This window comes from Acanthochromis polyacanthus, chromosome 23 (genome assembly GCF_021347895.1).
Source record: "Acanthochromis polyacanthus isolate Apoly-LR-REF ecotype Palm Island chromosome 23, KAUST_Apoly_ChrSc, whole genome shotgun sequence".
NCBI lineage: Eukaryota > Metazoa > Chordata > Actinopteri > Pomacentridae > Acanthochromis > Acanthochromis polyacanthus.
This window is the reverse complement of record NC_067135.1, coordinates 336,355-350,292: the sequence shown is the minus strand read 5'-3', so window position 1 is coordinate 350,292 and position 13,938 is coordinate 336,355. Positions and strand designations below refer to the sequence as shown.

Below are 13,938 nucleotides of genomic sequence, written 5' to 3'. Positions count from 1 at the left end.
GTCCAATTAGACCAAGTCCAGGTAGACCAGGACCATGTAGACCAGAACCAGGTAGACTAGGTCCAGGTCCACTAATGGTTCTCGTTCCAGGGCTCTGTTCGACTACGATAAGCAGTGGGACTGTGGCGTCCTATCACAGGCTCTGGACTTTAACTTTGGGGAGGTTCTTCACGTGATTGACAGCTCTGATGACGAATGGTGGCAGGCGAGACGAGTCAACCAGCAGGGGGAGCTGGAGGAGCTGGGATACATCCCCTCTAAACACAGGTAGTGTACTCAATGTAACACCCACTGTAACACACTGTAACACACTGTAACTCACTGTAGCACACTGTAACACACTCTAACACACTGTAACTCACTGTATCTCACTGTAACACACTGTCATACAGTGTAACTCACTGTAGTTCACTGTAACACACAGTGTAACTCACTGTAACACACTGTAACTTATTGTAGCACAATGTAACTCACTGTAGCTCACTGAAACTTACTGTAGCACACTGTAGCACACTGTAACTTACTGTAACACACTGTAACACACTGTAACGCACTGTAAGACGCTATAACACAATGTAACACACTGTAACACCACACTGTAACTCACTGTAACACACTGTACATCATTGTAACACACTGTAGCTCACTGTAACACACTAACTCACTGTAACACACTGTAACTCACTGTAGCTCACTGGAACACACTGTAACAACACACTGTAAATCACTGTAACTCACTGGGTCGTTGTGTGGTTGTGTGTGTCCACTAACAGTGTGTTGTTGTGTGTGTTGTGTTATTGTGTTCTTGTTTTGTTGTGTGTGTTATTGTGTGTCCATTAACAGTGTGTTGTTGTGTGGTTGTTGTGTGTCCACTAACAATGTGTTATTGTGTTGTTGTGTGTCCACTAACAGTGTGCTGTTGTGTTATGTGTTGTTCTTATTGTGTTGTTGTGTGTCCACTAACAGTGTGCTATTGTGTTATTGTGTTGTTGTGTGTCCACTAACAGTGCGCTGTTGTGTTATCGTGTTGTTTTGTTATTGTGTTATTGTGTGTCCACTAACTGTGGTTGTGTTTCAGAGTGGAGAGGAAGGAGTGGTCTCGGATGAAGAATAAAGGTAAAACCATTGTTCTAACATGTTGAGTTTTTAGATGTTTTCATATTTTGAGATGAATTTTTAATACATTCTTGTTGTGTGTAGTTTGGTGTTTACTGAACGTTCCTGATCGTCATGTTGGTGATCTCTGGGTTCACCTGATTAGGTTCAGTGAAAGGGTCCATCAGGGATCAACTGATCCCATCAATCAAAGAGTGGAGGTAACAGAGGTCTAAGGGTTGGAGAACCCAGAGAAGATGATTGAGTCTGGATGAGGTCAGGACTTACTCAGAGTGGAAGAAGAACCAAGATGAGGTCCTGACTTTAATGTTTCTGGAACAGATTTCAAACAAACTTTCTGAGTTTTCTCTGTTTTGTCTGTCGTGAACTGGAGATTAGTAAGGTCTGAAGACCACAAGGGGCTGTAGATTCAGAGGAAGGTTAGATCCTGGAGACAGTAGGATGGCTAGCTGACCGTTACTCCACCTGTTGGTCCATGTTGGTCCATGTCAAAATAAACTCTGTGCATCACCAGAACCAAGGAAGGTCAACAGAAACGTGGATTCCAGAAGTTTGGAATGTAGGAACGTGTTGAGGCCTTCAGATAGGAGGACAGGTGTCCGTAATTATGATCATCATGCTGTAGAAGAATGGTAGATGTTTCTAGTCCCAGATGGAGGTGAGTGGTCTGAGAAGGAGCTGGACAATGTAGCTTCACTGACTGATAGAAGGAGGACCAGAATCTATTATGGACAGACTGAAGGGGGTCAGTGATGTCAGAGTAGACAGGAAGTGTTGGACATGGAGGAGGAACCGATTGGAAACTGACCACCATGTGAAGTTCTCCATGAAAGGAATGGCTGCAGGAGAACATCTTCAGCTTGTGTTAATAAAGACGACGAGGATATCAAAGGGAACAAGGACTGATCTCCTCTGAACCATTCATGTCTCAGTGAGAGGATGGAGATGATGGGTAGATGATAAACACTGCTGAAGACGAGAACTCTGGAGGCTTTAATGTGGAGAACATCACTGACCCAGAAATACCTAAAACTTCCTCTGAAAGTTTTCTGAGTACATCTGGCTGGGAGGAGACACCAGGGCAGTCCAGAACTCAGTGGGGGGATTCTACATCTAATCTGGCCTGGGATTTAAACTCCTGTACTTCTTTGGTTGGCAGTCCGTCCACCACTTCAAATCCAAAGAACAAACAAGTCCTAGTGGTAGACTAGTTATGGACAGAAGGACAGGAAGGACAATGACTGAAGTTTGATTCTACTCCTGAATTTCAGATCAACATCTTATCTCCATTTGAGGTTTTTCATTTCCCTTCTGTTCTCTTCCAAAATTATTGAAAAGAGATGAACAGGTGTGTTTTCTTCTGGCAGGTAGAGAAGGATTCGTCCACAGCTACGAGCTCGTCACTCAGATCGAAGGTCAGTGTTTCTCTCAGCTGAATCTCCTTTAGAATTAATTTAGGACTCAGAACGATGGAAACCAGATGAAAGAACCGTTTATTTGACTATTTATTTTACGAAAACATGATTTCTCAAATTTAAACTCTGAACTAATGCTGTCTCCTCATAACTCTGTGGAGGTTCTCAGTCATCTAGGTCCTGGTGATGGTAGGAGCTCCAGGAGAAACCAGCTGGAGCTCTTATGATCTCCTCATCCTGTAGATGTTTTTCTATCTCCATGTTTTGTCTCTCCTCTGCTCACCATCTGTAGAAGATGTTAAATAAAGTTAATTAAATAAAGTCTCCTCTGTCTCCAGTGGACTACGCTCGTCCCGTCATCATCCTGGGTCCGACCAAAGACCGAGTCAACGACGACCTGCTGTCAGAGTTCCCCGATAAGTTCGGCTCCTGTGTTCCTCGTACGTTCCTGCTCACAACAGAAACACGTGGAAACAGAGACAGGAAGTGATGTAACGCTGCCTTCCTTCTTCCTGCAGATACGACCCGCCCCCGCAGGGACTACGAGGTGGACGGGCGGGACTACCACTTTGTGTCGTCACGGGAACAGATGGAGCGGGACATCCAGTCACATCGCTTCATCGAGGCGGGACAGTACAACAACCACCTGTATGGGACGTCAGTGCAGAGCGTTCGGCAGGTGGCTGAGCAGGTGAGCGGTTACCGTGGAGACGGCCTGAAACTATGGTGAAGCAGAGGTGCTGTGGTTACCATGGTGATGGGTGTTCTGATTTTAAGTGCTTTAAGAAAGATTCCATAGAAAGGAGATTAAAAGTGTTTTTGTAAATTAGAACCTGAATGCCTTCATCCAAAAAATGTATTAAAATATTTCGGGTTGTAAAATTAAAAATGATCAGAATTGTGCATTTTATAGGGATGGTCTGAGGATAGGGAGGGGCTGTATGTAAATATAAGGTGAATAGTGGATCATTAGCATAAGGTTGCTGATCAGTAACAGAGGATGAGACAACAAAGAACCAAAGATGGTTGAATCAAGAGATCTGACAGACAACAGAAGGTAAGAGGAAGTCTGACAGACAGTAATAAATACCAACAGATTAAAGACTAGTGGATAACCATGTTAGATGGAATGAAACAGAGACACCAAAAGGTCTCTGTAGCTACAGGATTCCTTCATCATGCTCCTCTGCTGTCCTTCAGGGGAAACACTGCATCCTGGACGTGTCGGCCAACGCTGTCAGGAGGCTGCAGGCGGCGCTGCTGCATCCAGTCGCCATCTTCATCAGACCTCGATCTCTGGAGAACATCCTGTGAGTTACTGCTGCAGAACTCTGGAGAACTTTAGGAATGAATGTGTTTGTGGATGAGGACAGATGTGAATGAGGACAGGTGTGTTAATGAGGTCAGGTGTGTTAATGAGGACAGGTGTGTTAATGAGGACAGGTGAGTGGATGAGGACAGGTGAGTCTTCAGGTTTCAGACTGTCTCGTGTCTTCAGGGACCTGAACAAGCGTCTGTCGGAAGACCAGGCCAGGAAAGCTCTGGATCGAGCCATCAAACTGGAGCAGGACTTCCTGGAGTGTTTCACAGGTGAGCTGGTTACAGGTAGCTCTCTAGGTAGTTTACAGGTAGATGTCCAGGTAGGTTACAGGTACACACGTGGACAAAATTGTTGGTACCCCTCAGTTAAAGAAGGAAAAACCCACAATTCTCACTGAAATCACTTGAAACTCACAAAAGTAACAATAAATAAAAATTTATTGAAAATTAAATAATCAAAATCAGCCATCACTTTTGAATTGTTGATTAACATAATTATTTAAAAAACAAACTAATGAAATAGGGCTGGACAAAAATGATGGTACCCATAACTTAATATTTTGTTGCACAACCTTTTGAGGCAATCACTGCAATTAAACGATTTCTGTATTTGTCAATGAGCGTTCTGCAGCTGTCAACAGGTATTTTGGCCCACTCCTCATGAGCAAACAGCTCCAGTTGTCTCAGGTTTGATGGGTGTCTTCTCCAAATGGCATGTTTCAGCTCCTTCCACATATGTTCAATGGGATTCAGATCTGGGCTCATAGAAGGTCACTTTAGAATAGTCCAACGCTTTTCTCTCAGCCATTCTTGGGTGTTTTTGGCTGTGTGTTTTGGATCGTTGTCCTGTTGGAAGACCCATGACCTGCGACTGAGACCAAGCTTTCTGACACTAGGCAGCACATTTCTCTCCAGAATGCCTTGATAGTCTTCAGATTTCATCGTACCTTGCACACTTTCAAGACACCCTGTGCCAGATGCAGCAAAGCAGCCCCAAAACATTACTGAGCCTCCTCCATGTTTCACCGTAGGGACAGTGTTCTTTTCTTCGTATGCTTGGTTTTTGAGTCTATGAACATAGAGTTGATGTGCCTTACCAAAAAGCTCCAGTTTGGTCTCATCTGTCCAAAGGACATTCTCCCAGAAGCTTTGTGGCTTGTCAACATGCATTTTTGCAAATTCCAGTCTGGCTTTTTTATGAGTTTTTTTTCAGCAGTGGTGTCCTCCTTGGTCGTCTCCCATGAAGTCCACTTTGGCTCAAACAACGACGAATGGTGCGATCTGACACTGATGTACCTTGGCCTTGGAGTTCACCTTTAATTTCTTTGGAGGTTGCTCTGGGCTCTTTGGATACAATTCCAACGATCCGTCTCTTCAATTTGTCATCAATTTTCCTCTTGCGGCCACGTCCAGGGAGGTTGGCTACTGTCCCGTGGGTCTTGAACTTCTGAATAATATGAGCCACTGTTGTCACAGGAACTTCAAGCTGTTTAGAGATGGTCTTATAGCCTTTACCTTTAAGATGTTTGTCTATCATTTTTTTTCGGATGTCCTGGGACAATTCTCTCCTTCGCTTTCTGTTGTCCATGTTCAGTGTGGTACACACCTTTTCACCAAACAGCAGGGTGACTACTTGTCTCCCTTTAAATAGGCAGACTGACTGATTATGAGTTTGGAAACACCTGTGATGTCAATTAAATGACACACCTGAGTTAATCATGTCACTCTGGTCAAATAGTTTTCAATCTTTTATAGAGGTACCATCATTTTTGTCCAGGCCTGTTTCATTAGTTTGTTTTTTTAAATAATTATGTTAATCAACAATTCAAAAGTAATGGCTGTTTTTGATTATTTAATTTTCAATAAATTTTTATTTATTGTTACTTTTGTGAGTTTCAAGTGATTTCAGTGAGAATTGTGGGTTTTTCCTTCTTTAACTGAGGGGTACCAACAATTTTGTCCACAAGTGTAGATGTCCAAGTAGGTTCTAGGTAGATCTCAGGAAGGTTACAGGTAGATCTCCAGGTAGGTTCTAGGTAGATCTCAGGAAGGTTACAGGTAGATCTCCAGGTAGGTTCTAGGTAGATCTCAGGAAGGTTACAGGTAGATCTCAGGTAGGTTACAGGTAGATGTCCAGGTAGGTTACAGGTAGATGTCCAAGTAGGTTCTAGGTAGATCTCAGGAAGGTTACAGGTAGATCTCCAGGTAGGTTCTAGGTAGATCTCAGGAAGGTTACAGGTAGATCTCAGGTAGGTTACAGGTAGATCTCAGGTAGGTTACAGGTAGATGTCCAGGTAGGTTACAGGTAGATGTCCAAGTAGGTTCTAGGTAGATCTCAGGAAGGTTACAGGTAGATCTCCAGGTAGGTTCTAGGTAGATCTCAGGAAGGTTACAGGTAGATCTCAGGTAGGTTCTAGGTAGATCTCAGGTAGGTTCCAGGTAAAACTCAGGTAGGTTCCAGGTAGATCTCAGGTAGGTTCCAGGTAGATCTCAGGTAGGTTACAGGTAGATCTCAGGTAGGTTACAGGTAGATCTCCAGGTAGGTTCTAGGTAGATCTCAGGTAGGTTACAGGTAGATCTCAGGTAGGTTACAGGTAGATCTCCAGGTAGGTTACAGGTAGATCTCAGGTAGGTTCTAGGTAGATCTCAGGTAGGTTACAGGTAGATCTCCAGGTAGGTTCCAGGTAAAACTCAGGTAGGTTACAGGTAGATCTCAGGTAGGTTACAGGTAGATCTCAGGTAGGTTACAGGTAGATCTCAGGTAGGTTACAGGTAGATCTCCAGGTAGGTTACAGGTAGATCTCCAGGTAGGTTACAGGTAGATCTCAGGTAGGTTACAGGTAGATCTCCAGGTAGGTTCCAGGTAAAACTCAGGTAGGTTCCAGGTAGATCTCAGGTAGGTTACAGGTAGATCTCAGGTAGGTTACAGGTAGATCTCCAGGTAGGTTACAGGTAGATCTCCAGGTAGGTTACAGGTAGATCTCAGGTAGGTTCTAGGTAGATCTCAGGTAGGTTACAGGTAGATCTCCAGGTAGGTTCCAGGTGAAACTCAGGTAGGTTACAGGTAGATCTCCAGGTAGGTTCCAGGTAGATCTCAGGTAGGTTACAGGTAGATCTCCAGGTAGGTTACAGGTAGATCTCAGGTAGGTTCTAGGTAGATCTCAGGTAGGTTACAGGTAGATCTCAGGTAGGTTACAGGTAGATGTCCAGGTAGGTTACAGGTAGATCTCAGGTAGGTTCTAGGTAGATCTCAGGTAGGTTACAGGTAGATCTCCAGGTAGGTTCCAGGTAAAACTCAGGTTGGTTCCAGGTAGATCTCAGGTAGGTTCCAGGTAGATCTCAGGTAGGTTACAGGTAGATCTCCAGGTAGGTTACAGGTAGATCTCAGGTAGGTTCTAGGTAGATCTCAGGTAGGTTCTAGGTAGATCTCAGGTAGGTTCTAGGTAGATCTCCAGGTAGGTTACAGGTAGATCTCAGGTAGGTTACAGGTAGATATCCAGGTAGGTTACAGGTAGATCTCCAGGTAGGTTCTAGGTAGATCTCAGGTAGGTTCTAGGTAGATCTCAGGTAGGTTACAGGTAGATCTCAGGTAGGTTCTAGGTAGATCTCAGGTAGGCTACAGGTAGATCTCCAGGTAGGTTCCAGGTAAAACTCAGGTAGGTTCCAGGTAGATCTCAGGTAGGTTCCAGGTAGATCTCAGGTAGGTTACTGGTAGATCTCCAGGTAGGTTACAGGTAGATCTCCAGGTAGGTTACAGGTAGATCTCAGGTAGGTTCTAGGTAGATCTCAGGTAGGTTACAGGTAGATCTCCAGGTAGGTTCCAGGTAAAACTCAGGTAGGTTCCAGGTAGATCTCCAGGTAGGTTCCAGGTAGATCTCAGGTAGGTTACAGGTAGATCTCAGGTAGGTTACAGGTAGATCTCAGGTAGGTTCCAGGTAGATCTCAGGTAGGGTCAGCAGCCACAGCTCCCTGCTGATATTATGGTTTGTCTGTTCCAGCCATCGTCCACGGCGACAGCTTCGAGGAGGTGTACCACCAGGTGAAAGGTGTCATCGAGGAACAGAGCGGTCCCTACATCTGGGTCCCTGCCCGCGACAGACTCTGATTGGCCCCTGCCAGCCCTGGACGCCATCTCCATTAAAACCGCCATCCCTCCAGCGGGGCCTGACAGAGCGGCGTCCATCTTTTTATCCTTTTCTTTCTTTCTACGGGACAATAAAGATTAAGCTCAGCGATTGGATGGGCTCTGTTGCCATGGTGACCAGGAGAAGAGGACAGACCTGTCATCTGATTGGCTGCGTGTTGGTTCAATAATCATGTATTATCAGTAAATAACCAATCAGAGACTGTAGAGTTCAGTTGGTATTCAAGTATTTATATTATCCTATTTATTTATTGATTATCTATTTATTTATTTATTGATTTATTTCTGTGATGTGAAAATGGTGTGTGTGTGTGTGTGTGTGTGTGTGTGTGTGTGTGTGTGTGTGTGTATGTGTAGTGTACATAAAGACTTGTGTGACTGTAAATACAACGATGGGGCTCAAACACACAGTCTATTCAGGGCTTAAAGTATCAACCACTGGACTACAACTCCCACAATCCTCCACTGCTTGAATATCCCAAACCTCCCTCTGTCTGGACTACAACTCCCACAATCCTCCACTGCTTGAATATCCCAAACCTCCCTTTCTCTGGACTACAACTCCCACAATGCTCCTGATTTGAACTACAAAACTCTAATTTGCCATCATCTGTTTTGACTACAGCACCCACAATCCTCCTTGGTCAGGACTACAACAGACTTCATGCTGGACTACATGACCCACAATCCCCCTCTGCACAAAACCACTCACAGCTGGGATGAAAATCTAAATTCCCCTCATGGTGACTAAACTCTCACTGTCTATGGCTCCTCTAGTGGGACTACAACTCCCTGAACCCCTCAGTGCCAGGACGAATATGGACTACAACACCCACAACCCTCCTCTGTTGCAGTTTGGACTGTGTTCAGCGCTGCCATCTTTCTGGTTGCTTAGCAACAACATGGAGGTAAAACAAACTGAAGCACTTCCATTTTGAAGCAAAAAGCTCTGGACTACATTACCCAAAGTTTCTAGCAGCTGACAAGGACGACATAACCCACAAATACCTACAGCACAGAAGGACTATAGTACCCACAATCCCCCTGACCTCCCAGTCCTCATCGGAGTCTGGGTCTGGACTACAGTACCCATGATCCTTGGCTCCTAGCAACAGGTTGGAGATCAACATTACCTGAATAAATAAACCTCTGAGGGCGGAGCTAAAGCTTCAGCTGGTAACACACCTGTACATCGTGGGCGGAGCCTCCTGTGACCCCAGGACTCTGTTACCCAGAGTGCCGTAGGTGCAGCTGCTGGTCCAATGGGCTCCTCAGACTGACATCAGGTTGTGTGAATATGCTAATGATGATGATGATGTAATCCTAAGTGATGATGTGATGTCATCTCACAGGTCACCTGACGTGTTTTGTTTGAGCACCAACACTTTCTGTTGATGATCCTGTGATTCAGACGCTGCTGGTCTGAAGAGCAGCTTGTTGTAAAATGAAATAATTAGTTCTAAATACGGAAATATTGAAATAAATTGCTTATAAAAGCTGAATGTCTGGTTCCTGTGGAGACAAACACTGAAGCTACAGCTGGATGGTGCTGTTCATTAGCCATTTAAATTCATAAAACACTGATTATTGGTGGTGAAATAAATCACTTTTATTAATTAAACCCTTATAGACTTCTATTTTAACACATCTGAAACATGCAGCTTTAAGAAATGTGAAAGTATTTCAGTACATCAGACTTAGAGTTCATTATTGATACAACATGGAGAGAACCACTGCACGGTGAACAACAAATGTTTACTGCCTGGTCAAACTAATTCACAATCCTGTTCAAGCACAAACGACACCAAAACCCACTGAGGCTGGAGCTCCATAGATACAACTCCCGTCAGCGAGGACCCTTTGGCTGAAAAGGGAGAGCAATAAATGATTGCAGATGTGCTCAGTCAGGTGGTGACCCTCAGTCCTGATCAGGCACAGCTGGTGTTGAGATGGAAGGTCATCACAAAAGACACAGACAGACACATCCAGCTTTCACCTATAAAGGACTGATAAACTCATGTGTTTCCATATAGAACCTGTTCTTTCCAGAGGACAAGATAACCACCACGTTCTGTAAAGCTCTGATTCCTGGGGTTCCTCCAGATGTTTTCTAAGGACGATCAAAGCAGAGGTAAAGCAGGTGTTCCTGGGGATAGAACCAGGAAACTAACAACCAGACAGGTTTACCTTTTATTACCTCTATCTCCTAGAACCTGGAGAGACTCGACACCAAAACCAAAAATCACTTTCAGGAGGTCCAAGAAGCCAACAGAGATCTAGAAGGTTTTAAATAACATCAGGCTACAGAAGAAATAGAAACCTGAAGGATTCCTGCTATGCTGGGTTTAACTCAGGATAAGGAATCATCACTGACATTTAACTAATATTTATTAAATATAATTCATTTTAAAGCAGATTTCAGGCTCCAGTAAAGAAGGACATGAAACCGCAAACAGCTGATGTGGTTTATAGTATCAGGTGAAGATGATAGCAGAAGATCTGTGAGGGAAACAAAGAAGCTCCTCATTAAAAGACTGAACAACAGCTGAACCACAGACAGACCAACAGAACCTCTGATGTCTTCACTGCCAGGAACACAGAGGACAGTTTATAATGTTTGGGTAGAAACAGAGAACAGAACGATGCTGGACCTACAGTCTGAACTGGTTTCTATCAGGAAGAAAGGAAAAGTTTAGAAAAAGGAGGAATATTGTCTCCATCTGGTGGTCAGATTAAAGAACTGCAGCTGAAGTCCTGATAGAATCCTGGACCTGGAGGAGGAAACATCCATGATGATAGCAGTACACTACATGTGTGGTTCGCTGATCCGTTTTTCTGTTAAACAGCGTTGGTTGTTTTCCAGTTTTTAAAACCTAAACACAGTGTTGGATTTTTGCTCGAGCATTTTAACCTAAAATACAAAATACGGCTGTTTTATTCTGTTCCAACACCGGAAGTCGCTGATTAAGAAAAGTTTAAAGCTGGTCTGGCTCATGAACACATCTGGAACGGCTGTAATGGAGCGCCTTTCCTATTTCATTCTGTTTGAGAGTGGAAAAACCGACACAGAAATAATGGAGCTCCACATTGTTCTATAACGGATGTCAGGAGGTTCTGCATGGAGAACGATTAAAGACGCAGTCATGTGAAGATGCTGATTTGTAGAGAGCTGTAATTTGTTCTGTTAACCACAGATGTTATTTTCAGTGCCATACTTTATTAACTGTAAAATTTTATGTTTCACTTTGGTGTGTTTTACAGACAGGTCCGACGTATGGACGAAAGTTTATGACGGGATACTCATGTATTGGTGCCACTGTTCCACTTTAACTGGTGATAGTTTCCGTCTCCAGATGTTTGGTCACAGATTTGTCCCGACCAAACCTGGCTGTGTGTGCAATACAGAGGCCAGATAAAGAAAACCTCTGCGAAAAATGTCAGCATCACTCCTGAATAAAGTCTATATCCATGTAAATATCACCTACACAGGGTAAAAAGAAATGTGCTGTTGAAATACAAGCACGTATTTTTAGGAATGGTGAGAGGAAACGATGGAATCCAGAAATAAAATCAGAGACCACAGTCTGACTCATCACTGATCACTCCATAAACGTCCCTCTTCATCCACAGAGATCTTTGACATCCTGTCAGGTGTTTAACATCTGGTGATGGTTCAGGGGGTATTCCACAAAGCTGGCTTAGGTCTAAGCCTGGCTTATTTCGGTCAGCTTCGCTAACTTTAGTGAGAGTTTTGTTCCACCAACAAGGCTTAGGGCTAGCCTGGCTTGGTAACCATGGTAACTCAGCCAGAGCGACAAGCCTGGTCCGGGACAGGCTAACAGTCAAGCTTACTTTAGCTCCATGTCAGAGAAGGTTCTGACGAGCTTCAGAAAGACGCCTGTGAACCGCATGTTACACATTAAATTCATCTTGATCTGTAATCAATGATGTTCTTGTTCGGTGACATACATTGAGACCTTTTTTAAATAACGCCGGAATAACCGTGAATCAAACTCTATCATATTACACATTTTGTCACAGTGTGTAACTGTGGCTCAGTGGTTAGAGCGTAGTTAAGTAGATTAAATGTGGTTTTACTTTTCATTGCGCCGTGGGTTCGAATCCACCAGCGGTAAATACTTGGAAATATCTGATTTTCTTTCTTCTTTCACCCTCAAAGTTCAGTCAACACGTAACAGGAACAGGCACAGATTGTGTTAAAATAAGCAGGACACAACAGCCACAGTTTTCCATAAAGAATACCTTCCTTTGACCAGCGGTCCAATCTGATCATGATGAGAATCCAAAGGTGAGGCCAAATGATGAGAGAACTATTTAGTGTACAGCTCATTTGTGTCTTCTCCCTTATTTAAATGTAGGCCACAGTAGCACTATCATCTCTGATAAACATGACATCTCCTCTGTAGGCCTACATGTTTTTTTCTGCTTTTTCATTCAAAGTTTGAGTGTTTGATGAAACATCTCCACATGAAGTTGCCCCTTTTTTCCAAAGTATTCCTCCTTTGGTTTTAGGTGTTACCTGCTGCTTTATTCATCTATGGTGGATAGATATTTGTCACATCAAGAACATGGATTAGGCCTACCAGAGTAAAAAGTGAAAACCTCCATCACATTACACAAAACCAGGCTGTAGCCTCTTTCTCTCATAAATATAAATATGTTTATACACACATAAAAAATGTCTTCAATGGGTTTTAAAAGCTTTATTTCATCAGATTGATCTCCTCTGGGCCACAGTAGTGTGACAAACTTCAGGGTGAGGAAACAAAAGTCATCAACCACTGCAGAAATTCAATCAGTGTTGATTTGACACAGGTCTATATAAGCACAGTATTCTTGAACCACAACCTTTTCCACAACCATGACATGCCCTTTCATTGATGAGGAACCTGTGGATGTTGTGTTGTGTCAAATAAAGCATAAAACCTTCAGGTATAAGGTTAGAAGTGTCAAAGGCCGCACACACATGAGAAGAGCAGTATGTGTGTACAGAGCAGAATACTGACTGCATTATGTGTGTATTAATAGGCAGTCTGGGCACACGACCAACAGCTGTGGCGGCCACAGGGAAGCCTGGCTTGAATAAGCGTCTCTGAAAAACAGCTGAGCCTCGTTTGTGGAACTACTTGCAGCTGAGATTAAAGTTGCCGCTTATTTAAGCCACGCTTACCGGCGTAAGCCCAGCCTGTTTTAGCCAGCTTCATGGAATACCCCCCAGGTTAGCTGTGGATAATCACAACTAAATACAGGCTGCCTGGTTCATAACGAGCCAGAAAACTAATTAATGTCTCACCAAGAAAACCCACAACATGAAAGCACGTCCACTGCTGTGTTAGTCTGAGTTCAGAGGAAGAGATCCAGAACATCACAACACACAACAGAACATCACAACAACACAACAACACACAGCAGAACATGACAACAACACACAACACAACAACACACAAGAGAACATCAGAACAACACAACAACACACAACAGAACATCAGAACAACACACAACACAACATCACAACAACACACAACACAACAACACAACAACACACAACAGTACATGACAACAACACACAACACAACATCACAACAACACACAACACAACAACACACAACAGTACATGACAACAACACACAACACAACAAAACACAAGAGAACATCACAACATCACAACAACACACAACAGAACATCAGAACAACACAACAACACACAACAGAGCATGACAACAACACACAACACAACAACACAACAACACACAAGAGAACATCAGAACATGACAACAACACACAACAGAACATGACAACACACAACACAACATCACAACAACACACAACACAACATCACAACAACACACAACACAACATCACAACAACACACAACAGAACATCACAACAACACACAACAGAACATCAGAACAACACAACAAC

General features: G+C 43.5%; 1 protein-coding gene across 4 annotated transcripts in view; it reads left to right on the top strand.

Annotated features, from left to right (window-relative positions):
- The window catches only part of LOC127532391 (disks large homolog 4-like), a 50,394-nt gene extending 40,897 nt beyond the window's left edge, over positions 1-9,497 (top strand). For 2 of the 4 annotated variants that reach the window (XM_051944005.1, XM_051944004.1), the window contains 8 exons: positions 91-267; positions 1,079-1,116; positions 2,484-2,531; positions 2,870-2,971; positions 3,050-3,222; positions 3,732-3,841; positions 4,030-4,121; positions 7,850-9,497. In XM_051944005.1, coding sequence (XP_051799965.1) covers positions 91-267; positions 1,079-1,116; positions 2,484-2,531; positions 2,870-2,971; positions 3,050-3,222; positions 3,732-3,841; positions 4,030-4,121; positions 7,850-7,956 — 847 coding nt within the window. In that variant the 3' untranslated portion in view covers positions 7,957-9,497. Of the gene's footprint in view, positions 1-90; positions 268-1,078; positions 1,117-2,483; positions 2,532-2,869; positions 2,972-3,049; positions 3,223-3,731; positions 3,957-3,992; positions 4,137-7,742; positions 7,784-7,849 lie in introns of those variants that run through there. The other 2 variants (XM_051944006.1, XR_007939775.1) reach the window with 2 other exon arrangements.
- The last annotated feature ends 4,441 nt before the right edge of the window (positions 9,498-13,938 follow it).